This window comes from Cetorhinus maximus, chromosome 4, assembly GCF_964194155.1.
Source record: "Cetorhinus maximus chromosome 4, sCetMax3.hap1.1, whole genome shotgun sequence".
Taxonomy (NCBI): Eukaryota; Metazoa; Chordata; class Chondrichthyes; order Lamniformes; family Cetorhinidae; genus Cetorhinus; species Cetorhinus maximus.
Genome location: NC_135882.1, coordinates 118,970,704 through 118,997,883, shown reverse-complemented (window position 1 = coordinate 118,997,883; position 27,180 = coordinate 118,970,704). Strand labels below are relative to the sequence as shown.

The following is a 27,180-nucleotide window of genomic DNA, read 5'->3' as shown; positions in this document are numbered from 1 at the left end:
TGTCTCTTTAGGCTGTAGCGTTATTGCAAAATTCTAGTTCAAACTTGTTTACATTATGTCTATTTTCTCCATGAAGTAGATAAGCTCTTACCCACACACCTGCTCACAATTTAAATAAGCATATAAATCATTTTTTAAAAATTCTAGTTTCGAGCCAACAGGGTTTCCACTAACTTTTCTTAAAAGTTTTTAAAGCTAATGGTTACAAGCATTTGAGAAAAGATGTGTTGTTTTTCGAAATACTTGAGCAGCATGGAATGACTTTCTAATGTATGGCATAACATACTAATTACTTGGTACAAATGGCCAAGGTACTTGCTGTGCATTTTCACAGTAACATTAACCATTTCTTGTTTTCTGTTCAGTCACACTAAACACGCATAATTTTTTCCAAATTTTCCAACAGATGTTTCTACATTTAGTTTCACCTCTCGAAATCACATTTAAAGAGGCCATGAATCAGTCAGGCTACATTTCAATAAAGACTTTACATACCTTGTTCTAGCCCTTGTAGAGGATTCACCTCCATTTACATGGATGGCATCTCCATTCTGCTGAACTTCTGTGCAAAAGAATTTTAGTTAAATAGATATACTTTTAACAAATTCTAGCAAACTATCTTGAATTAAATATACATTTATTTTGCTAGTCATCAGGCTAGTGACTGTTACTCACTGGTCGCTGATGCAGTGCCATTAGGTACAGATTCCTGATCCACTGTCATACCATCGAGGAAAACAGTCAGGTCACCAGTTTGTACTACTCCATTCTTATTTTCCAACGTGAGCTTCAATACTTCTTTAACATTCTCCACTATTCAAAAGCAAAGTGGGGATATTAAAATAAAATGTCGGTTTGTTTATAAATGCACAGCAACAGTAACTTAACTGTGTAATCAGAATTATAAAACATTTTATTTCTTGTTGTAGAAAACCAAAATGTTACAAAGGACATTCAAAAGATAACATCAAATTTGAGCTTTTAGCTAGAAGTAACCATTAACAGAAAATACTCCAAAGTATTCAAAGAAAAACAATAAATAAAAAGGATATTGAGCCAAAGGATATATTAGGAGGGATGACCAACAGCTAATGTCAAAGGTGGGTTTATGGAAAGTCTAAAAGAAGGAAGGAGGTGGAGAGGCAGAAATTTTTAGAAAGGAATTCCTAAATATGGGGGAGGCTAGGCAGCTCAAGGCACAACTATCAATGGAGGGCCAAAGAGATGAATGTAAAAGATGCCACACAGTCAGAGGGACAGAGTTTGAAGAAGGAGGAGCTGATGCTGGACTACTTACAATATAAGGCTGCCTCCTGCAATACAGCCTTCCTGTGGCAGGTAACCCTACAAGGCAAATGGGTCTCAGTGGTACATCAGAGTAAGCAGCTACTACGCTTAAGTTAATTGAAAAACTTACATTTTCTGTTGTGCAATTCCAAAGCTTGGCTGATGTCTAAAGTGGCTTTCCCTAGTAAAGCGTCAGATTTTAATGTATGGTGGCTCCAGATTTTAAACTCCAATTTGGTATGTGGTGTTACGTTCCTGCAAGCAAACAAAAAAAGATTCTGTAACTTATATGTTTGTGTGACATAATTAATTCAATAATTTCTTAATTTGTGGTTATTCTGAAAGATTATATGCATGCACTGTGGCTGCATTAAACATTTTAAGATAACAAAATAAAGACTCCTGTAGTACCTAAAAGGGGCTCTTTTTCTGGAAATATTATAAGGTGCTATTTTGAAGATGTAGCTGGTGAAGGCTGTTTAAAGGGACAAGTCAATACTTCATGATCATTGCAAACTAGTGCAATGAATTGAAATACATTGCCTGGAAGTGTGGTGGAGGCAGGTTCAATCGAGGCATTCAAAAGGGCATTAGATTATTATTTAAAAATAAACAATGTGCAGGGTTACAGGGAAAAGGCAGGAGAATGGCACTGAGTCATTATGCTCATTTAGAGAGCAGGTGCAGACACGATGGGCCGAATGGTCTCCTTATGATCCATCAAGCCCACTGCATCAATTGGCCACCTATGATCATTATATCATGGATTTCCCCCACCCTTTCCTTAGCCTCTGCTGTCGTTTTTCTGACTTGGGCAGTTGAGGTTTGGCACAGCGCAGGTGAAGCTACAATCCTTCTGTTTCTAACAATGTTGGTTGGGGAAACCCCAAGATGCTGCCTGCCAGTGAAGTCACTGAAATAGCTTAGTGGGAAAAGAGCCTCAATTCAATGCCAGCAAAAAATTTGATCCACCTGGGTTTTCATCCCATTTAAGCATAATTTTGTTATTTTGCCTCCACACAATTCCAAAAAGCTGAATTTTCCATGTTGGACAGAGGCATTTACCATGTTACTCAGCACAGGTTAGGAACATATACTCAAGGAGTTATATTAACATTTGTTACACATTGAAAATAATGCTATAGAAGATTAATTATTTGTTTCATAATTGTGCTTACATTGTTAAGTGCTCATCCCATTTTGGATTGGAAGAACTATGTGACTTTGCAGATTTCTTTAATTCTCCGTCTGCTGATAATTCCACATAGATTGCAGTTCCAAACCAATTCTTTCTTCTTTTTAGTTTTGCAGAAGCAACTATTAAGTAAAATTACAATTTGAAATAAATGCATATGGTACATCCCCAGTAGATGGGATAGAAGCTGTATCAAACAAATCCTATTTGGGCTGTATCATAGCGACCTGTATTATCAGATATTTAGCAATGAAAAAGTCTGATTCTTAAATAAACGTCATGCCCATATTTAAATTTCACTAAAACAAACAGTTCACATTTCATCTTAAAATACATATTCTTGCAAAGCTATTATTTTCACCCAGAATACATTAACATCTCATACTGCAACTAATGTTTTTAAAAATGTTAGTTATATATGATTCGAAATTAATAAAACTTTTCTATTGATAGCGATAAATGCAAATATTTAGAAACATTATCAGCAGTCCATTGTCCGTTGAAAACAATCTGGATTAGCAGATATGATATGATGGATTAGCATTCTTGTTTACCATGGTAGTTGCATTCCTGAAAAGTGCAACTTTAATTGAAACAACATTAAGTGAATCAGATTTTCCCATTATAACCAACGTAAAAGCTGTAGTTAAGTTCTGTAGAATCTTTCTCATCAGGAAAAAAACATTAAAACATTACACCCTGTAAGCTAAAATACTTTACATGGCTGAATTCTTATATTTGTTAATGAAATAAGTATTAAATTAAAATAATTTAAAATAAAGTTAAAAATAAAAAAGAAATATGCCGACTCTTTCTACTTACCTCTGGCTTGCCGTCTCTCCTGCTCTCTGTTCACCCGGTTTGCTCTTCCATTCCCCAGCCCTCCACTTGTCACCTCTCTGACTCACTGCCTCTCCCGTTCCCCAACCCTCCAGCTTGCCATCTTTGCTGTGAGTGAGGGTTGGCAAGGTGAGCAGTGAGGAGCAGGCAGAGCAGCTTCAAGTTGCAGGTTATGCAGAGGTAGTCCACAAGCTGGAGAGGCAACAAGAGGGTCGGCAGGAGAGAAAGTTGGCAGCCACCATGAAGGTTGGCAGCAACCGGGAGGGTCAGGGAGCGGAAGAGGCCACTCCAAAATAGCTCAATAGGGTCACGTAACCCGGCTTGAAACAACGCTAAAACAAAATCCTGGCGCTAAATGCAAATAGGGACACTATTAACTAACGGATGTTAAAGAGGACTGAGTTAAACAGGTCAACTTAAATTGGGGAATTACTGTAACATAAAAGTATGATGATCTTGCCTGATGCAAGAAAGCCAAGTAAGTGCAAGAACATAAAGAAAGGTCAAGGATAATGAAAGACCTATATCGTACCAAACTATTTAACCATGTTTTGAAAACCTCTAATGTTTTCGGTTCTATCTTAATTGGTAATTATTCCAATCATTTATCATTCTGGCTAAAACCGATTTTACTGATTTTTTTTGTTTATTTTTTATTAATTTAAATGTAATACCTTCAGTCCTAATTTGTCTTACTTTGAATAATATTCTGGGTTTTGGGAAGTCACTGGTATCGATCCCAACTACAAGCTCCACACCCAAACTGTTCAAGGTTGAAGCAGATATTCGCAATCTAGGTCTCCTATTTGACTCCGAGTTGAGTTTAACATTATATATAGGTAGAAGCGGAGATAGTGGAGGCAATGGAAAGTGTGAAAATTGAAAGGGAAGAAGTCCTGGAAAGGATAGTTATGATTAGTCATCTGATCCTGATGGCTTTCATCCCAGATTGCTAAAGGAGGTGAGTGTGGAATTGGCAGAAGGGCTTGCCTTATTCTTTCAATCTTCCCTAAACATGGAGGAGGTGCCAGAGGATTACAGAGTGACAAATGTTTTTGTCACACCCTTATGCAAAGAAGGGTGTATGGACAGTCCTAGCAGGCCAGTTAGTTTGACATCAGGGAGCCATAAAAAGCAGCGAGACTTCAGGGAAGGTGAAGACATAAAAAGTAGTAAGGCTTCAGTGCAAAAGGAGCCATAAAAAGCAGTGATAATAATCTCTGGATTATTACCTAAACCATGAACAAATTCTTGTAGATTAGATAAGATTAGAGAGTTAAATGCGCGGCTCAAAGATTTGTGTGGGAACAATTGGTTTCATCAATTCATGGGGCACTGGCTCCAGTACTAGGGAAAGTGGGAGCAGCACCATTGGGACGGTCTTCACTTAAACTGAGCTAGGACCAGTGTTCTGGCAAATCTTATAATGGGGGCAGTAGAGAGGGTTTTAAACTAAAAAGTGGAGCAACGGATCAAGTGAGGGAATACGCGGATTTAAAGGAAAAAGACGAGGCAAAAGTGCAATGTAGCAATAAGGATAATGACAATCAGAGCGTGGCAGGAAGGGACAGAGCATACAAATTTAAGAGTGCGACAGCAGATAAAGCCAGAGTTTGCAAAAATAGTCAAAGCTAAAGGCTTTGTATCTGAATGCCTGTAGCATCCGTAACAAAGCAGGTGAATTGTCAGCTCAAATGGAAATAAATATGTATGATCTGACAGTCATCACAGAGGTGTTGTTGCAAGGTGACCAATGCTGGGACTTGAATATTCAAGGGTGCTTGATATTTTGGAAGGACAGGAAGCTAGGAAAGGGTGGTGGGGTTGCTCTGTTATTTAAGGATGACATTAGTACAATAGTGGGAGATGAGCTTAGTTCTTAAGATCAGGATGTAAAGATTAGAAATAGCACAAAGATTAAGCCAACTGTGGGAGTAGTTTATAGGCCCCCTAACAGTAACCACACTGTAGGATAGGGTATACGGGAAGAAATAATGGGGGCTTCTCAGAAAGGCACTGCCTGCCACAAGGAAGTTAAAGATAGCATCAATTTAAAAGAAAAAGTGTACAATTCTGCGAATATTAATGGTAAGTCAGAAGATTAGTCAGTATTTAAAAACCAACGAAGGATAACAACAAAATTGATAAGGGGGAAGGGGGAAGTGTGAGAAAAAGAAATATAAAAACAGATTTCAAGAGTTTCTACAAGGGTATTTAAAAGGGAAAAGAGTAATTAAAGTAAGCATTGATCCTAGGTCCTCTAGAGGGTGGGGGTCTGGTGAATTAATAACAGAAAATAAGGAAACTGTGGAAGTGTTTAACAGATATTTTGTGTCTGCCTTCACTGCAGAAGGCAGAAATAAAATCCCAGAAATACTTATGAATCAAGAGATGAAAGCAACTTAAAACAATTATAATCATCAGGGTAAGTGTACTGAGAAAACTATTAGAATTAAAGGCTGACAAGTCACCAGTACATGATGGACTTCATCCAAGGGTCCTAAAAGAAATGGCTGCAGAGATAGCAGGTGCATTGGTTTGAATTTTCCAAAATTCCCTCGTTTCTGGAAAGGTCCCATTAGATTGGAAAATAACAAAGTTAATTCCTCTATTCAAGAAAGGAGACCGAAAGCAGGAAACTACAGGCCAGTTAGCCTAACATCTGTTATAAGGAAAATGTTGGGACCTATTATTAAGGAGGTTATAGCAGGGCACTTAAAACCCTTACTGCAATTAGGCAGAGTCAATACGGTTTTGTGAAAGGGAAATCATGTTTGACTAATTTATTAGAGTTTTTTGAGGAATTAACAAGTAACGTGGATAAAGGGAAACCTCTTTTTGGATTTCCAGAAGACATTTGATAAGGTGACACACCAAAGATTACTACACAAGATAAGAGCACATGGTGTAGTGGGTATACTGGCATGGACAGAGGATTGGTTAGCTAACAGGAGGCAGAGAGTATGGTTAAATGGGTCATTTTCAGGTTGGAAAGCTGTAATCAATAGAGTGTCACAAGGATCAATGCTGGGGCCTCAACTATTTACAATCTATGCCAATGACTTGGATGAAGGAACCGAATGAAAAGTTGCTAAATTTGCGGATAACACAAAGATAGGTAGGAAAGTAAATTGTGAGGAGGACATAAAAAGTTTACCATGAGATTCAGATAGGTTAAATGAGTGAACAAAAAATTGGCAGATGGAGCATAACGTGGGGAAATGTGAACTCGTCCAATTTGGCAGGAAGAACAGAAAAACAGTAAGTTATTTAAACGGAGAGACTGCAAAACTTGGCGGTACAGAGGGATTTGGGTGTCCTGGTACATGAATCTCAAAAAATTAATATCAGGCTCAGCAAGTGATGAGGCAAATGGAATGTTGTCATTTATTGCAAGGGGAATGGAATATTAAAGTAGGGAAGTTTTACTGCAGCTATACAGGGCATTGGTGAGACCGCATCTGGAGTATTGTGTACAGTTTTGGTCCCCTTACTTGAGAAAGGATATAATAATATTAGAAGCAGTTCACAAAAGGTTCACTCAGCGGATTCCTGAAATGAGAGGGATTATCTTGGAAAGGTTAGACAGGTTGAACCTGTATCCACTGGAGTTTAGATGAATGAGAGGTGATCTTATTGAAAACTAAGATCCTGAGGGGAATTGACAGGATGGATGCTGAGAAGGTGTTTCTCTCTATGGGAGACACTAGAACTAGGGGACACAGTGAAAAAATAGCTGGTCTCCTATTTAAGATGGAGATGAGGAGAAAATCTTTCTATCAGAGAGTTGCTGGTCTATGGAAATCTCTTTCCCAGGCAGCAGGAGGCAAGGTCATTGAATATTTTTAAGAATATTTGAGTTAGACAGGTTCTTGACTGACATGGGAGTCAAAGGCTATAGGGGGTAGACAAGAAAGAAGATTATGGGCCACAATCAGGTCAGCCATGATCTTATCTTATCTAAATGGCAGAAAAGGCTCAAGGGACCAAATGCCCTACTCCTGCTCCTAATTTGTATGTTAGTATGTTCAGTGGTGGGTAAGTGGTGTGGAATCTACAAATCAGGGAAAAAAATCAAAAGGCCCTTGGAGAGCTTTGAGATAATTAAGGAGAGCCAACACGGATTTGTAAAAGGCAGATTGTGCTTGATCAACTAATTGATTTTTTTTTGATGAAGTAACAGAGAAGGTTGAAGAAGGGAATGCAGTGGATATTGTTTATATGGGGCAGAATATTGAGTTCGGCAGGCGACGCACGCCCGACCCGGCTGAGCGTAAAATGACAAGCGATAACGTTGGGCGAGCGTCCCAACGTCATCACGTAGTCCTGCGATATTTCGTTTGGCGGGCGCGCGCCAGAGTCGGCAGCACACTCAACAATAATTAAAAGGCCTATTAAGGCCATAAAAAAGGTAATTAATTTCAAATTTATGCTGCCCGTTCAACCTCATGGTTGGAGGGCAGGTGAAAACACCAAGCAGCCTTTGCACTTTTTAGGAAACCTCATCCACGGGCGGAATGAGATTTCCTAAAGCAAATAAAAATAAAATAGAAATTTCACACTTGAATTAAAAGCATGTCCTTGCTCATGTGACAGAGTCTCATGAGGGGACATATTTTATGACATTTTTATTCTCTTCACTTTTTTTTTTAAACAGCGCTTCATCTCCCTGAAGCAGCTCCATGCCTCAGAGAGATTGAAGCGCTCTTTTGCACGCATGCGCAAAGGTCGTGCTAGGCCTGCTCGCACTCCTCCCCCGCCGGCCACACAGACAGTGCTCAGCACTGCTGTTCTTATTCCACGCTGGGCGAGTCTGAACTGCCCCGCCAGCATGAAATCACGGTGTGGTGCCGGCCGGCTTCCTGACCACCCCCGCCAAGGGCAAAATTCTGCCCATGGATTTTAAGAAAGCATTTTCTTAGATGTCACATAAAAGGTCGGTTAACAAAATTGAGGCTTATGGAATAGGAGGGTTAGTGTCCAACTGGATAAAAAAAAACATAGCTTAAGGCGAGAAAAAAGCAAGTCATGGTAAATAATTATTTATTGGACTGGAGAGTGAGTGCTAGGACCACTGCTTTTATTTTGCTATATAAAAATGACCTGCATCTTAGAAGAGGAAAATTTCAATATTTGCCAATAATACCAAACTTGGAGGAGTGGCAAACAGTGAGGAAGATACGAATCGCCTGCAGGGCATAAATAAACCAGCAGAATAGGCAGGCTAATTGCTGATGAAATTTAATACAGAAAAGTATGAAGTAATGCAATATGGTAAAAGGGATAGGGAAGAACAAAATAACTTAATGGAACAATTCTAAAGAATGTGCAGGAACAAAGGAACCTGGGGGTGCACATGCATCAATCTTAGAAAATGGCAAGGCATGTTGAGAGAGCGGTTTGCAAAGGATATGGGATCATAAATATAGGCATTGAATACAAAAGCAGGGAAGTTACACCGACCCTTTATAAAGCTCTGGTTAGGCCCCAACCTAAGCACTGCGGCCAGTTTTGTTCACTACACTTTAGGAAAGGTGTGAAGGCACTTGAGAGGGTGCAGATAAATTTACCAGAATGGTTTCAAGGACGACAGGTTTTAGTTACACAATCACATATTCACATCTACACAGACTGTGTATTTCTAACCTCTCAGCCAACTCCATCCCTGACTCATCTGCTGCTGGAACCCTTATCAATGCCTTTTCTACCTCTATATTTGACTATCCCAATGCACTCCTGGCTACCCTCAGCCTCCATCCTCTATAAATGTATGCTTACCCAAAATTCTGCTGCCTGCATCCTAACTCACACCAATTATCATCACCCATGCTTGCTGACCTACACTGGCTCCCAATTCCAATGTGGTCTCCTCTATATTGGAGAGACCAAACGCAGACTGGGTGACCGCTTTGCGGAATACCTTCGGTCTGTCTGCAAGCATGACCCACACCTTCCTGTCGCTTCAACACACCACCCTGCTCTCATACCGACATGTCCATCCTTGACTTGCTGCAATGTTCCAGTGAAGCTCAACGCAAACTGGAGGAACAGCACCTCATCTTCCGATTAGGCACTTTACAGCCTTCCGGACTGAATATTGAATTCAACAACTTTAGATCATGAACTCTCTCCTCTATCCTCAACCCTTTTTGATCCCCCTTTTCCAAATATTTATTATTTATATATATTTTTCCCCCACCTATTTCTATTATCTTTTAAATTTATTTCCATTCGTTGTTTTATCCCCACCTTTTAGCCTATTTTGATCTTTTCTCCGACACCGTCCCCTCCCCCCACCCCAGCCCAACTAGGGCCATCTGTCACTTGCTCACCCTGCTTTTTACTCTTAATGGCACCATGAGCACCTCCTTTAGCCAGTATCACCACCATCAACACCCCTTCGACCTTTTGTTTATGGCATCTTTCGCAATCTCTCCTTTGCCTCCACCTATCGCTGGCCTTCTATCCAGCTTCACCTGTCCCACACCCTTAAACAGTATATATTTCACCACATTTATACTTCCCTTTAGCTCTGAAGAAGAGTTATACGGACCCGAAACGTTAACTCTGTCTCTCTCTCCACAGATGCTGTCGGACCTGTGTTTTTCCAGCAATTTTTGTTTTTGTTTCAGATTTCCAGCATCCGCAGTATTTCACTTTTATCATTTATTTTAAATTTCTCATCCTTGCTTTCAAATCCTTTCATGACCTCACCCCCTCCTTAGCTCTGTAACCTTTTCCAGCCCTATGACCCTGCGAGTAATTTGTGCTCCACAATTCTGGCCTCTTCAGTACCCCTGATATTATTCATTCTAGCATTGACAGCTGTGCCTTCAGTTTCTGAGGCCATAAGCTCTAAGAGTCCCTCACTAAACCTCTTTCCTTCTCTATCTCTCTTTGCTCCCAAGACATTCCTTAAAACCTACCTCTTTGACAAAAATCTGCTCTAACATCTCCCAATATTGCTTGGTGTCAAATTTTGTTCAATAATCCTCCCGTGTAGCACTTTGGGACATTTTAATTATATTAAAGGCACTAATAAATGCTAATCATTTCTCTTGCTCAGTTCTAAATGCCACATTTCATACAAAACAAATGTGGTCTGATCAATGCACTGTGAAACTTTAGCACAACTTCATTAGATTTGCACCTGGCTATTCTGGATATATAGCCGAGCATTCCGTTAGCTTTCTAAATGGCTTTGCAACATTATATACACTTTGAAAGTGATAAGCCTACTCTTACGGTCAGATCCATTGCCGATTCTCCTGCATTCATCAAATGGATTCTTTAGCAAAAAGGTTCCTGGCAAAATTGTGGGGCAGACGTTATACAGCTCATTGCAACCTTGCCTTCCCCTCGCGTATGGTTGCTTGCAAAATGAACCTTAGTTTCATTCAGTGTATAATCATGATCTACATTAAAATATTTTGTAACCTACTAGTATTCCATGGAATTAGCCTGATTGCTTATAAGACACAGGGAGACAATGCATGAAAATAGTGCCTGAAAAACAATCAGATTTTAAAGAAATTCACATTATTTTGGTTTATTGAAAAAGGAAGCAAATGTTAATGTAACTATCATAACGTTAAAAGGTATAATGTTACAATTAACAGTACAAAAAGTTATTTGAAATATAAAATATGTAATTTTATGATAATTTTTAATGTTAACATTAAAAAAAATCATAGCTTGAATATTTTCAAAAGCAAAGCCTCTCTATTATGGACTGATTTATGCTGCTGGTTGTGAGCCCAAATAGATCAATTTGCTGATAAGTGGAATTGAAAGTTTCAAAATGCTTGTTAAAATTTGTTTCACCTTTCTCCATGACGAATTCTTTAATTTACTGAATCATATTATTTTAGTCTTCATAGACCATAGGTGGCTGTTCTCTAAGGCAAAAAGTATCCATCCATTGATAGCACTGACAATCTCCCTCCAATTCACTATTATTACATTCTGCATCAACAGACCGTGGATAAATCTATAGACAGTGCTAATGACTGATAGCAATCTTGAAGTTTTGCCCATCAATTCCAAAACTTGTGATTGCCATCAGTTAAATCATCATGAAAGCACTCAATTATTGAGTCAAATTAAAAACAATTTCTCATAATTGCCTCATCCAATAAATGGCACTGGAGAAAGCAAAGAACTTCAACACATCTAAAGCACCATCACTTATATCACTGTTGAAAGCAATGACTTCAATAGAAATGTTCTGTAGATAGACTTCATACACTGAGAAAGAAACACTTGAATTTCTATGGCAGCCTTCATGACCACAGGATTCCCCAAAGGACATTACCGCCATTGAAGTACTTCTGAAGCATAGTCACTGTCATAAGATAGGTAACATGGAAGCCAATTTGTGCACAGAAAATTTCCACACACAGCAATGTGATAATGACCAGATAATCTGATTTTGTGATGGTGATTGAGGGATGAGGGATAAATATTGGCCAGGGCAAAGGCATAGCTCCCCTGCTCTTCTTTGAAATAGTGTCATGGAATCTTTCACATCCACCTGAAAGCGTAGAAAGGGCCTCAGTTTAACATCTCATCCAAAAGACTGCACCTCCAAAAATGCAGGAATCCCTCAGTACTGCAGTGGAGTCAGTCTTGATTTTTGTGCTCAAGTCCTGGAGTGAGACTAACTCAGAAGCAAGAGTGCTAAGCCACTGATACACGTGATAATATCTTCACCCAATAGCTGGAATTTCGATTTATGCTTGGACCTATTACTGTTGAATTGCCATACTTTGCGAGGGTTAGGGGTGTACTTTGGTCTTTCTACAATGACAGAAATAACTCAATGTAGGTAAAACTTGGAGTATACAAGACGGGAATCAAAACGTGTCCTGAAGCATTGGAAACCTACCTAGCTCCTCTATTAAACTACAAAACCTACTACCAAAGAGGGCTGAACTGTTCCCATCTTTCTCCCAAGTGTATAACTTGTTTGATGGAATATAGTGGGAAGCATGCCTCCAATTTCCTGATATGCACTCCTGTTAAGAGCATATATTCATAATATTTATTACAAGGTCCCCATCATCTAAATAAATGACTGAAAGCCCCTGCTTCATCCCTGAAACTATATACATTTACATAATTTTAGTTCCCTCTACATCCACAAATAATATTTCCCAAAGACCTCTCAGTTGTGCTCTGTTAAAAATGTGATGAGTAAACAATAACCAAGATACAAAAGGTATCTTTCCCTGGCTCATCCCCATACAAAACTTTGCCAGGCAGTGCTTTTTGGTTGCTTAGGGAAAGGAGCACAAGTCTGAGCTTCAAAGTTTGATAGCCATTACTTTAGTACTATCCAACATTACCTATTACTGATATTAGGAAAATAAGAGTTCTTAAATTGTAAAACCAAGTGGTATCAACATACGAAAAGATGGAACAAGTGTCACTGAAGCAGCATCCTGGTCTTCTAGAGCAAGGCTTAGAGAAATGAAGTGGACATATCAAGGTGTGAACAAGCATGGGGGACAGTGCACAGGAAATGGGTCATTAATTTGGTTGGAAAGGAAAAAAAACAGACCGGTAGTTTTAGGTCACAGATATGATGAAGGACATTTTAACCACAAAAAAAGGCAAGTTTAGGTTAGAAAGGGGTGGGGGATGAGGTTGGGGGGTGGGGAGGGGATTAACATGTTAAAAATCAGAATCTCAATGTCAATGCACCTTCAAACGGCCCACTTCTGCTTTTAACAGAGGTATGGCAGCAACAGGTGATCAAACCACTCAAACAAGGTAGGTTTGAACTCTAAATATTATGAGGCTCCAATTTTCATTGTTAGGCAACATTCTGAGATTAACTGTGGACAACCAGGTTTCCCAAGCCTTGGAAAATCCAGTAGCTAAACTCAGGTGAGGATTGTTGAATCTATGAGTTAAGTGCCTTTCCACTTACCTGCTGAATTCAGCATGCCTGCTTGACAATCGGTCCTCTGTGATCAGACATCAACTTTCCACTGCACTCCGACCCTTGTGATCGCCTCCCGAACATCCCCAAAATGTCCCTGATCTCTCCACCTCTACCTCCCCACACACATAACCCATAGAGGACACAGGATGGCACCTCACCCACCCCTACCACCTGGGGTGTGGGTTTACCCGTTCCCCTCATACGGTCTCCTCTGGACTGCTGGACCGTCAATCAGGTTAGCTTCTGAGCAAGGAACCTGACCGTGATGTAACATGCCATTCGAGGGAATCTGACTTCTGGGTTTCCAGTGTTCTATCAACTCCACCAGAGTTAGCCAAGTTAAAATTCAGCCCAATGTATCAGAATTTACAAAAAAATACAGAAGGCTCCCAGCATTCATGCTTGGAAAGAGTATCTGATCAATTCATTGGCGATCTGACTAAAAGTAGCCAAGATAATACAAAGAATGCAGGTTAATAGTCACAGACAAACCAATATCATGCAGCACTATAAATCTCTTTTAATGTATAGGAGAATCACAATTTAAGAAAAGTGCATTTCAGTAATCTTTATGGTTCAGCAGTATGACAGTACAAATCAGATTAACTGTTTCCATACATGCCAAAAAGTGTCAAGGAGCTTACCAACAGCTTGAAACAACTTGCTAGTCCTTAAGCAGCTAACAACATAAGAATGGCTGATTATAAGCTTAGGACAAGTGAGAACAAGTAGTTGTATAGGATTTGTAACAACATGAGTACAAGAAAGCCTGAAGATGGAAATAAATTTGGTGGTAGATCTCTAAGTACGGTGGAGAGAAGGATGGGCATGCTCTTCACAAAAAATTTAGAATTTTAACATTAATCCCCCTGCATTTTAAGTACTTTTCCACTTCACATTTGGTGGGTTTTTAATCTTAAAAAAAAAGTAACATTTGGATTTAAACAAATTAAGTCAGACCATCACTTTCCTAAAAAATTACCATAACAATCACTCTTACATATTCTCAGGACATTTACCCATTTTAGACACTTCACATTTCACAAAGGCATGTTCACACTATCATTTCAATGGTGTATCAGTCACACACACCTGCGCATATACAGTTTATCAAAAGGGCCAGTAAAATTTTCAACTCAAAAGTTCAGGTTTCACTCCGTACAGATTTATTTGGGAAAACTGCACATTTCCCTCTTAACCATTTTGTGAGGTACTTTTTCACCCTCCAAGTCAAGCTGCTTTTTTCCCCTCCAGTTTATGGTGACATTGTCTTTCTTCTCTCCACCTACTTCAACTTGACACATTTTTGATTCCACACCCATAAGTATCAGCCACAGCTTCTCTCCTCATCCTCTCACAAAGCAGAGCAACCAGCATGTTCATTTTTTTTGGGTGAACAAGTTGGGCTTATACCCATTGGAGTATAGAAAAATGAGAGGTAATTGAAACATATCAGATCCTAAGGAGACTTGATAGGTGCTATGATATGGCAGGTGGTATTTGCCAGGCTGACCAAATCCACAAGCGGAACTTGGCCACACTATCACAATGATTTTGCAATTTGTATTTATTACAAAAAGGCTTGTGCACTGAAGTCAGAAGTAATGAGTCTACTACCATCTTTAGAGATTTTAAAGATTAAATTAAAACATTTATTAACAAAAGAAGAAAAAAACTTAAACATACACACACACAAGATTACAGTTACACAGTTATAACGGTTCCCAAAATTTCTCCTTAACCAGACTCCCATCCCTTTAAGGCAACAGTCCAAATCAATACCAAATTTATAAAGCCACCAGCAATTTTACCACAAGCGCCCACTGGACAATGTATTCCAAAGGCTTTTAACACAACTTTGGTTACTAGAACAGCAAACTTCTTCAGATTGGCTAGAGGCTTTTGCCCAAAGTCTGTTTCACACAGTCATCTTTCAAGATCTCACATGACCACGCCTCACACAGCCTTCCATCCTTCTTTAAATATATTTTATTCCTTTTGATTTGTAAATCCCATTGTTTCCACTTGTATTTCGAAGTTACTTTTCCCAGAATATGAAAAACTTTCATGTTCTCATTATGGCCAGCACTTTTGGGAAAAATCAATGTAATAACATTGCCATGTTTATCTTACCAGTTGTAAACATTTTCCATGTCCCTGTGAAAATTAAACACTTCTCCACTTATCTGAAATGCAAATTTTACTCACACCATATTTGCTGACCTCGCCACAGCTCCACTCATCACCATTTCAAATGCCAGTTTTACACCTCACTTCTTTGATAATTTAAACTTTGCAGTCTAACCATCTTTAGTTTAATTAAATTAGTCATACGCACACACACACAAGCCTGCTTTAAAGTATCCAAAATAATATTAGGAAAAATGTGATAGTTCCTTGACGTAGGACCAATACCAGAAGGATGTTTCCTTATGTGGGGGAGACTAGAACTAGGGAATCAGGATTTTTTTTTTCCCTCAGAGGGTCTAAATATTTAGAATTCTCTTCCCCAAAAAGCAGAGGGTACCGGCTCATAGAATTTATTCAAGGCTGAGTTAAATAGTGTTTTGATAGACAAGGGGGTAAATGGTTATGGAGGGGAAGACTGGAAAATGGAGTTGAGTCCACAACCAAATCAGCTATTGTGTTACTGAATGGCAAAGCAGGCTCAAAGGCTGAATGGCCTACTCCTGCTCCTATGTTCCTATGTAAATATTGACAATTGAGCCTGGTCTCCAAAACAGAAATTAGCAATATCATATTTAGAACATCATTCAATAGAAGAAATTTTGTAAGATTAATGGAAAGCAAACACACACTTCTGTAAAAGCTGCTTTTTGTTCAGACTTTCCAATTGCAAAGCTCACTTAAGATTTATTTAATCAGGGTAGGCTAAAACAATTGTTAATTAATGCAAAAACTGTCTCATTCAGTCATTTACTATGACAATACTTCTATTTCTATTTTTATAGAAATCTTGGGAGTTAATCATTGTCAACAGAACAGCATGCCATTTTAAGTATAGCAATGCAAGCCAAAAATTTAAATGTGATCATGTTTAAACTCATTTAGAGAACAAAATCAATTCTGTGATGGCATCACAAAGACTTCTACTTTTTGGTGTGATAAGTAGCCAAGCAATAAATTGCTTTCATAACTAACATAAAATCAGGGTTTTTTATCCTGGAGGACAGTTAGTTTAAAAAAAAACCTTCAATGCATTATTTACTCCCTGATTTTCTGATGTAATTAGGTTGAAGTCTAGTAAGCCATGAAAATCGGTAGAACAGTAGGTTAGCACACTTTTTTTTAATCTTTCCCCCTGAAACCAAGTTCAAATTCATCCACAGATAGATCATGGGATGAAACTACTTGTTGTAAGAATGTTAAACAAAATAAGAATGGGAAGTCTTAACCCAATTAATGGGCAAAGGTATGTTTTGCTATGGGGCCACTATTTAGTACAATTTGTATGGGAATTAGAACGTTTACAAGAGTGAATAGGCATACCACTAAAGTGAATTTAAGGCATCTCATTAAAGCAGAGGGAAGATAATTCTAGACTTTTGGTTGTGCTATACCAAACCTTGGAATGCTTGATGTTGAACTTACTGCACAAAAGGTGGATGAAATGTACAAATCTCAGCAATAAGATTCTGACTTTAATGAGCACACTCAAAAAACAAATCCACCAATTTAAAAATGATGATAAAAGAGAAACTCCTAAAAGCCACACTTTTGCACAAGTCATTTGACTACATTTTAGATGACATAAAACAAGCACCAAAGTGTGATTGTCCAACTGACCTTTTCCTGTTATAAAAAACATCAAAGGTAAAGTGTATTAAAAGTTAGCCAAAGTTGAGGGTAGTCTTATTACTTCTGCTCAATCAAATCCAGGTTGAATGCTTTGAAGTAATACTGCCAATTTTGGACATATAATCCTGCAATCATTTTATAGTTCATATTATAGTAATACTAATATGAATGTATATATTTATATAATTAAAATGTTTTGATTAACCTGTCATGACATATAACTGAACAAAAATTAGTGACAGGCTAAACTGAATAAGTAAAAAAAAACTAAGCAAGCATTAAGGTTTTTCCCACTCAATTTACTATTCACTAATTAGGACATGCCACGAAACGGATCAAATTGCTCCAATATCTCCAGTTTTTATCAGGTGATTTTTTTTCCTTCACTCAGGCGAGACTATATTGCTGGATATAACATAAGGCATTAATTGATTAATGATCAATTGCATCTGTTGTGGCTTGGTCGGTAGCACTTTAGCCACAAAGTTCCAGATTCAAGTTCCACCCAGCAGAAGGGATTCAGCAGAAAAATCAAGGCTGACACTCCAGTGCTGTAGTGAGGGAGTACTGCACTGTCAGAAATGCCATCCTTTGGATGTGACATTAAACCAAGGATCCATCTGTCTGCTTGGCCTGATATAAAAGATCCCATGGCACTAATTTGGAGAGCAGAGGAGATATCCCTGGTATCCTGGCTAATATGTATCCCTCAAACAGCATCACAAAAACAGATTATCTGTTCATTATCATGCTACTGTTTGTATGAGTTTGCTGTGTGTAAAATGGCAGCCATGTTTCTTATATTACAGCAGGGATTACAATTCAAATGTACTTCATTAGTTGTAAAGCGCATTGTGTCATTCGGTGGTCATCAAAAGCGCTATATTATTGCAAACCTTTTTTTAAAAAATGATACAAAGTTTCTCTCAAATAGACGTGCTCTTCCAGGTAGAGCTTGAGGTTGGAAATTAAAATGTCACTTGGGCTTGCTGATAAATTAAGCGTATGGGTGAATGATTCATCATTGGCCAGCTTTTCAGGCTATTGCCATGGATCTACAATATCAACAGGATACCAGGGCAACCCATGGCACATGATAACCAGGTAGTAAGAACCAAAGAGACCCAGCTGTGTGGAGACATTCTGATTGATATAGGAACTCTGTAGTGGGACTATAGAAAAATGTCAAAAACTGCAAAACTGGTTCCAAGCTAACCATAAATGTTGTTATAGGGGGTCTATTAGATTATTTGAAAAGGTCTTTCTTTTTTTAAAAAATGGTTATAGCACTGAAGGAGGCAATTCTGTCCATTGTGCCTATGTTGGCTCTCTGAAATAGCAACTCAGCTAGTCCCCACTCTCATGTGTTTGCCCCATGGCCCTGAAAATGTTCTCCCTTCAGGGAAATATCCAATTCCCTTTTAAAAACCAGAAAAGAATTCTGCCTCCACCATACAGGCAGTGCATTCCAGACCCTTACCCCTCATTGCGTAAAAATCTTTTCCTCGTGTCACCTCTGGCTCTTTTGTCAATCACAATAAATCATTGCTTGTTGGTGCTCAACCCATTTGGAAATGGGAACAGTTTTTCTGATCCACTAGGTCCAGGCACTTCTTGACTTTGAACACCTCTACCAAATTTTCTCTGAACCTTCTCTTCTCCATGGAGAACGGCCTCAGCTTCTCCAATCCATCCACATCACTGAAGTTCCTCATCCCCGGAACTATTCATCTTTTCTATACCCTCTCTGATTCCTTCACATCCTTCCAGAAGTGTGGTGCCCTGAATTGGACACTATACCCAGTGTTTCATAAAGACTAACCATAATTTCCTTGGTTTTGAACTCCATGCCTCTATTTATAAAGCCAAGGATCCTGGATGCCTTATTAACCACTTTCTCAAGCTGCCATGCCACCTTTAACAATTTGTGCACATCTTTCCCCAGGTCCCCTCTGCTCCTGCACCCACTTGAGAATCTCATCCTTTATTTTGCCTCTTTTTGTTCTGACCAAAAGGTATCGTTTCACAATTCTCTGTGTTAAATTTCATTGGCCATGTCCCCACCCATCCAACCAGTCTGTCCTCTTGAGTCTATCACTATCCTCCTCACAGTTCACAATACTTCCAAATTTTGTGTTATCTGCAAATTTTGAAATTGTGCCCTGCACACCTAAGTCAAGGCCATTGATACAGATCAAGAAAAGCAGTAAACTCGAACACCAAACATTGTGGAACCACACTATATAAGCTCCTCCAGTTCAAAATCAACGTTCACAACTATTCCTTGTTCCTGTCAAAATGAACTTTGTATCTATTCTGCCACTGTCCCATTTATTCCATGGGTTTTAACTTTGCTAGCAATTTATCAGGTGCCTTTTGGAATTCCATGTACGCCACATCAACCAACGTGCCCTCATCAACCCTCTCTGTTACTCCATCAAAATACTCAAATTTAGTTAAACACGATTTGACTTTAACAAATACTTGCTGGCTTTCCTCAATTAACCCAATTTTGTCCCTTGTTATTGTTTCTAAAGGTTTTCCTACCAGCGATTTAAACTAACTGGCTAGCAGTTGCTGGGCTTATCTTTGCAGACTTTTTTGAACAAGGGTGTAAACATTTGCAATTCTCCAGTCCTATGGTATCATCCCATAACCTGAGAAGGGTTGGAAGATATGGCCACTGCCTCCGCAATTTCCACCCTTACTTCCCTCAGTATCCTTGGATGCATCTGATCAGCTCCGAGTGACTTACCAACTTTAAGTACAGCCAGCTTTTCTATTGCTCTTTATAAATTTTTAGCCTATCCAGTGTCTCAACTACCTCCTCTTTCACTATGGCTTTTATGGCACCATCTTCCTTGATAAAGGCAGATGCAAAGTACTCACTTAGTGCCTCAGCTATGCCCATGCATAAATCCTCTTTTTGGTCCCTAATCAGCCCCACTGCTCCTTTTAACACCTTTTTGCTATTTATACACCTATAGAAGACTTCTGGATTCACTTTTATGTTGGCTGCCAGTCTCTTTTCATACTCACTCTTTGCTTCTCATTTCTTTTGTCACTTCCCCTCTGAGCTTTCTATTTTTGGCCTCTTTCTCACTTGTATTAACAACCTGACATCTATTATACCCATCCTTTTTCTGTTTCCTCTTAATATTTATCTCTTTCATCATCCAGGGAATGCTGGCTTCATTCTTCCTACCATTCCTCCTTGTGGGATTGTTTCTCACTGTACTCCAAACCACCTCCTCCTTTTGGCATCCCACTGTTCCATTACAATTTTGCCTACCAACCTTCAATTCCAATTTACCTGTGCCAGATCTGTTCTCACCCTACTGATATTGGCCCTCTCCCAGTTACTTTTAGTCTAGATTGCCTCTTTTCCTTTTCCATAGCTAACCTAAATCTTATGATGCTATGAACACTGTTCCCTAAATGTTTCCCTACTGACAATTGATCCACTTGACCCCACCTCATTCTCCTGAGCCAGATAAAGCAATGTCTCCTTGCTCTTTGGGCAGGAGCATACTGATCTAGAAAATTTTGCTGAACAATTCAGAAACCCTTCCCCTCTCTACCTTTTACACTATTACTATCTCAGACAATATTAGGATAATTTGAGTCTCCCATTATAACTACTCTATAGTTTTTTTTAAGAGATGGGCAATGTTTATCATAATTTTTCTTCATATAATTTAGAGGGAGGAAATAGGTCATTGCAAATTAACTCCAAGATAGCAAGCAGGGGTAACATTAAGTATTTTGGGAGAGGATATTACATCTCCACAGTCATCTACACTTTAAAGCTCTTTTTTGCAACTCTCTGTAATTTCCTTGCAAATTTGTCTCTACTAGTTGGTGGCCGATAGAATGCACCCATAACTGTACTGGTAACTCGATAGTTTCTTAACCTTAACCAAACAGATTCTGTCCTTGACCATTTGAGGGCATCCACTCTCACTAGCATTGTGATATTCTCCCTAATTAATTAACTGCTTTTTTCCTTCTCCATCTTTCCAGTAGACCTTGTATCCACCTAGTCTTGCCATTTTTTGATGCAGGTGTCCATTATTGCATGACATCATATTTCCATTTAGCCACCTGTGTTTACAGCTCACCAAACTTATTTACCACAGCCTGTGTGTTCCATACATACACTGTAAATGTAATTAAGAGCTTACTGCATTCCCTCTTACGCTGATCCCATCTAATAACTTAATATTTCTTAACCAGTACTACCTGTCTCTCCCAATTATTTGTGCACCTTGTTTTCCCTCTGTTACATCCTGGTTCCCATCCCCCTGCCAATATACATAAGTCACTCCTCATGACAGATGCATAGTATTTTCTTTTTAAAAAGGAAGTCAAATATTGCATACTAATGTTTATTTTCCTGATTTGTTCCCAGATATCTACACTTTCCCAATACCCCATTTAGCCCACTTCTCAGAGAGCACTTGGAAAAATGGTTTCTAAGGAGCATGTCAGCTTGGGCATTAAATATTACATTTGTGCTCGAGATTCAAGATAATCCGAGATAGAAACTTTTCATAAAGAAATAAACTATGTGGTTTCTAGGAAAGTATCGTGGAATTAAAAAAACATACCAGTTACGTGCAACTGTGATCTTCCATTTTGATTGTTACTTGAACAAGCTGTGGCCATGTCATAGGCTGCAATGTTAGCCTGCAAAGAAGGAAAATTAAACATTACAAGTTCAGTCAAATATCCACTCGTTTATCTAAATCATCATATCTACAGAGTCAATTGTTGCCTTTCTCAGAGCATTTTTCCTTCTTGTCTGTTTAGAATAAACTATAAAGCAGTGAAAAAAAGACTTATTCATATCGCACATCTCACAATCTCAGATTTTAAAAATTCTTTCATGGGATGTGGGCATTGCTGGCAAGGCCAGCATTTGCCGATCCCTAATTGCCCTTGAACTGAGTGGCTCGCAACACAATTTCAGAGAGCAGTTAAGAGTTAACCACGTTGGTCTGAGTCTGGAGTAGCATGTAGACCAAACCAGGTAAGGGCAGCAGGTTTCCTTCCCTAAAGGACATGTGCCAAAGCACCTTAAAGCCAATGAAGTACTTTTGAAACATAGTCACTGTTTGAATGTAGGAAATATGGCAGCCAATTTTTTACTTGTTCTTGGGATGGCAGTATCACTGACAAATCCAGTATTTATTGTTCATTGCTAATTGCCCTTGAGAAGGTGGTGGTGAACTGCCTTCTTGAACCACTGCAGTTCATGTGATGCAGGTACACCCATAGTGCTATCAGGGAGGGCATTCCAGCATTTTGGCCCAGGGACAGTGAAGCAGCAGCAATATAGTTCCAAGTCAGAATAGTGTATGACTTGGAGGTGAACTTGCAAGTGATGGTGTATCCACACGCCGCCTTTGTCTTTCTAGATGGTAGAAGTCATGGGTTTGGAGGAGGTGTGGTGGAGGAAGTGAATGTTTATGTAGTGGATGAGGAGCCGATCAACCAAGTGGCTTTGTCTTGGATAGTGTTGAGTTTCTTGAGTGTTGTTGGAGCTGCACACCTCCATGCAAGTGGAGAGTATTCCAATGCACTCCTGACTTGTACCTTGTGGATAGTAGACAGGCTTTGGGGAGTCAGGAGATGAGTTACTCGCTGCTGAATTTCCAGCCTCTGACCTGCACTTGTAACCACAGTGGTTACGAGCCACAACCATAGGGCAGGTCCAGTTACATTTCTGGTCAATGCTAATCCCCAGGATATTAATCATGCTCTTGAATGTCAGGAGGAGATTCTTAGATTCTCTCTTCCTGGAGAATTTGTGCAGAACAGGCTCCCAAAATACCAGTGTGATAATGACCAGATAATCTGACACAATGATGTTGACTGAGCTATAAGTATTGAGCAGAGCATACGAAATAATCAGATAATCTGTTTTAGAAAACTAACTTTTAATTTAAAACTGTATATATGTTTATAAAGCTTTAACATCTTCTGCCTGCCCCTCACTCAACTATTCCCCACCCCCACTCCACAAAGATTATTATTTGTGAAAATAATTGTAACCAGTTCCTAAATCATATTAGTTATTTTGTTACAACAAACATCTTTGCTAAATCCACCATAAGAACAGAAGAAATAGGAATAGGAGTTGGCCATAAGCCTCCTCAAACCTGCTCTGCAATTCAGTATCATGGATGATCTAATCTTGGTCTCAACTGCATTTTCCCACCCGTTCACCATAATCCAACATGCTGCATATAACCAGAAAATAATCCACGTACAAACTGACTGGAGATTGCATTAAACAGAAAGATATGATACTGTTTCAATGACAAGCTATGCCCTGGTTAATATTTATCCCTCAATCAACAGCATTAAAACAGATTATCTGGTCATTATCACATTGCTATGTGCAAATTGGCAACTGCATTTCCTACATTATAACAGTGACTACATTTTAAAAGTACTTCATTGGCTGTAAAGTGCTTTGGGATGTTCTGGGGCCAAGACAGTTGCTATATAACTAAACAGTTTTCTTTCTTTCACTGCTTTATCATGATTTTCTCCAAGAGAGCTAAATAAACTTGTTTCCATAAGATTACTGGGAATGCGGCTTGTCCTTTTCAAATATAGTTGGAAATTCAGGAATCTACTCCTCAAATATAATTCTTAACAGAATAACAAGGAGGTTCAGGCTACAGAAAAAAAGCATTTAATACGCATTTCTCCATTTTTTAGCCCTTAACGCTAATTTACTTTTAGAATTTATTTGCACCATATATTACAAAATTGGAGAGATTAACAGGTTTTTATAAGAGAAAAAGTAGGAGTAGGTCATTTGCCTACTGAAATGCTAACTCTTGTTTACATATTTAAAATAGGAATCATTTCTTATTTAAAAAATGGAAGCCACTGAATTCCCCTGTATCTATCCATGAAATAAATCCTCCTAATGTGTAATATGGCATATGTGAAAGATTAAATGTCTGTTACAGCTGTCATAACAGCCTTACTCGTCACTATAAACTATTGCTACATATTGTACAACTTTGTAGAATGTGTTGCATGGCCGTAACTTACTTACCATGTTAATATAACATATGTGCTCTGCGAACTTTATAATACAATGCAGGTTCTAACAGAATTTTCTTTGCCCAAGGTTAAAACAGAAGTTATTTTTGAGTTCTTCACGTATAGATATGACTAACAGACACACAAACACATGCAGACAAATTACATTTATATTTTTACTTTCACTGCACCATTTCTGGTAGGAGCAAGCAACCAAACATCTCTATGGAGCATTAAGTGTCTGGTACAAGATCGTGTCACTCCAATTTATATCCAAATCTACTTACAAGTCCCAAAAGATTTATTGACATTTGTCTACATTACTTGCACTGAGTGAGCTGTAATATTTCAAATCATTATACTTACTACATAAAAATGTTTATATATTCTAAGGAAGTTTCTTGTTAGTACCTTTTATAAGTAGAAACCTATTTGTTTCAGTCTTTGGTACTTATAAAAGAATCAACAGAAAACATTGGCACAGCTTTTCCATGGATCCTGTGGAAATTGATAGTCATCGTCCATGCAGAATTCACATAGATAGCTACGAAAAGAAAGTTGAAAACAAAGGGAAGAGCTACTGCAATACATTAACTTGCTGTGCATCTAAAAGAGCTCCTGCTACACAGAGTGTGCTATGGCCCCCAGCCACACAATGCCAGAATAATTTAACCCATTTTTCTCCATTCAGTGCCTTAATTTAAGGCGTTAGTGGCCTGCTGGACTAATTGCAAATTATTGGAGGATTTTATAAATTTATTCTTGGAATATGAGCAACACCAATGAAGCCACAGTGGCTGCCCTGACCTAACTGCCCTCAGTCTAGTGATGGGTCTCCTCCTTGAACCACCTGATTCCCTGTGGTAACGGTGCTCCTCCAACAGTGTTAGGTTTGTAATTTCGAGTTACTGATCCAGAAACATGAACAATGTACAAGTCAAAATAATGTATGACTTGGAGGGGAATCTTCGAGCAATGGTGTTTCTGTGACCTGGTTGCTCTTGTCCTCAACGGCAGAGGTAGCAAGAGGGGGAAAGTCTTTCAAAGTAACCTTGGTTAGTTGCAGCAGTGCAGTCTGTAGATCATGCATACTGCAGCCACAGTACATCAGGGTTCTGGATATCAAGTTTTGTGGTAGGAGTGCTGATCAAGTAAATTGCTCTATCCCAGATGGCATTGAGCTTCTTGACTGTTGTGGCCGCATTCCTCTTTGAGAGTCAGCTGTGGCTCAGTCAGTAGCAAACTCGCCTGTAACTCAGAAGGTTGCGGGTTCAAGTTCCACACCAGGCCTTAAGCAGAAAAATAATCACAGATGACACTCTAGCGCAGTACTGAGGGAATGCTGCATTGTTGGACGTGGTGTCTTTTGAGCAAGATGTTGAACCAAGTCTGCCCTTCCATGTAGGTGTAAAAGATCCTATACCTCTATTACTAAGATGAGCAGGGTGTTATCTCTAGTGTCCTAGTCAATATTTATCCCTCAATCAACATCATGATAACAGATTACCTGGTTATTATCACATTTCTATTTGTGGTAACATGAAGTGCACAAACGGGCTGCCACATTTCCTATATTACAACAGGGACCACACATCAAAAGTACTTGATTGGATGTAAAGTACTTTGAGACTTATGAAAAGTGCTGTATAAATGCAAGTTTTTCTTTTCTGAGTCAAGAGGTGTACTCCATAAGACATGATAGGAGAATTATACCATCTAATGTATAATGTATCATGGTATAGTTGATATCTTCTAACATTTGTAATGATCCCCATCGAGACCAATAACTTTTTAAAAGAGATATGAATTTCCCAGCAACCAACTGAAAGAATTCTCCGTTTTAAGACTCTGACTGCAACAAACAAACAAACAAAATTCAACATCAATGTGATGAATATCTAGTTCATGGTTCATGCTAATATTTTAGAGGTAATGTTTAGTTCTGGGAAGATTGCTGTTGTGAAGGTTAAGGTAACTAAAATGCTGGGCTTTAGAGATTGCCAGAACGCCTAAAAGAAAATGGCAGTTCAGAAGGCTATCCATATGAGTTTAATGGAGCCAGAATAGAAGAGATAGAGCCATAAAACAGCAGGTGGGCTTGCTTGGTTGGAGAACAAGAGGGGTGATTTCTACACTGCTTGCAAAGTGCAGTCCAGAGAGATGTTTTGTTTTGGGAGTTGAAGCTAAATTAGTTTAAAAGCATTCAGTGAACCCTGAAAGGTTATGTCTTCATGGAGATGGGCAGAGTTTAAGAAGGTTCCCTGGTTTCAATTTATCTGAGTTTTCTGCAACGGGGAACATGCAGAAAAGGTGCTGCTGTTTGCAGGCGCCAGGCAGTTGGGGCTCAGAGAAGCTCTGGGAGTCGTTTGGTGTAGCTGAGAGTTGCAATTTGGACTTTGTGTGGTTTGCAGCTCACAATGAAGCCCTGGGAGCTGTTCTCTTCAGTTAGGGCTCAGGAAGTCCTGGAGAGCTGAGAAGGAGGTGGAAGGCCACTGGTTCTATGCTGGAGAGGGTTATGGTTCAGAAGAACCCTTAGGAGGCATTTCTAGCTCAATGCAGCAAGGAGACTGGAGTTCAGAGAAACCTAGGGGCAGCGCCAACTTAAGTGAAGCTAGAGGTCTGCGAAAAAGTTGGAATTGTGCCAGTAATTAGAGGCAGGTGTACAGCTTTGTGAATCCAGTAAAAAAAGTCTCAGGCGAAAAGGTTGAACTATCGGAAGGTGAGCAGTCACTCAGGCATTCCGAGTCAGAGCAACTTTTGAGGGAATTCAGAGGCTAGATCTTCAAAAGTGAGCTGTTGAAATCCCTTGCGAGGGTGACAAGAGTTTTAATGTGTTATTGAGACTCACATTGGTCACTGCGGTCTGGGTGGGTTGCTGAGAAATCTGTGGGATTTGTCTTGGTCGCATCTGCTGTTTAATGTGCAGTGTGGTGTGTACGATCAGTTTGCCTGCTAATTCATATTTACCCCATGTTAATTCAGAATGTTAGAGAATAAGATTGTACATCGTTTTACTATTCTGACT

The 27,180-nt window shown here is 39.1% G+C and overlaps 2 protein-coding genes across 6 annotated transcripts in view; both read right to left on the bottom strand.

Annotated features, from left to right (window-relative positions):
• Window positions 1-27,180, bottom strand: part of LOC144679844 (copine-3-like) — a 750,377-nt gene that overhangs the window by 339,257 nt on the left and 383,940 nt on the right. The gene's annotated exons all lie outside the window — the stretch shown is intronic.
• LOC144679841 (NEDD4-like E3 ubiquitin-protein ligase WWP1) overlaps window positions 1-27,180 on the bottom strand; it is a 196,494-nt gene that overhangs the window by 97,954 nt on the left and 71,360 nt on the right. For 2 of the 5 annotated variants that reach the window (XM_078540680.1, XM_078540683.1), the window contains exons 1-6: window positions 25,207-25,278; window positions 21,701-21,779; window positions 2,466-2,604; window positions 1,418-1,542; window positions 676-813; window positions 496-562 (exon numbers count right to left, since the gene is read on the bottom strand). In XM_078540680.1, the coding sequence (XP_078396806.1) occupies window positions 496-562; window positions 676-813; window positions 1,418-1,542; window positions 2,466-2,604; window positions 21,701-21,779; window positions 25,207-25,263 (605 nt within the window). In that variant the 5' untranslated portion in view covers window positions 25,264-25,278. Of the gene's footprint in view, window positions 1-495; window positions 563-675; window positions 814-1,417; window positions 1,543-2,465; window positions 2,605-21,700; window positions 21,780-25,206; window positions 25,279-27,180 lie in introns of those variants that run through there. The other 3 variants (XM_078540681.1, XM_078540684.1, XM_078540685.1) reach the window with 3 other exon arrangements.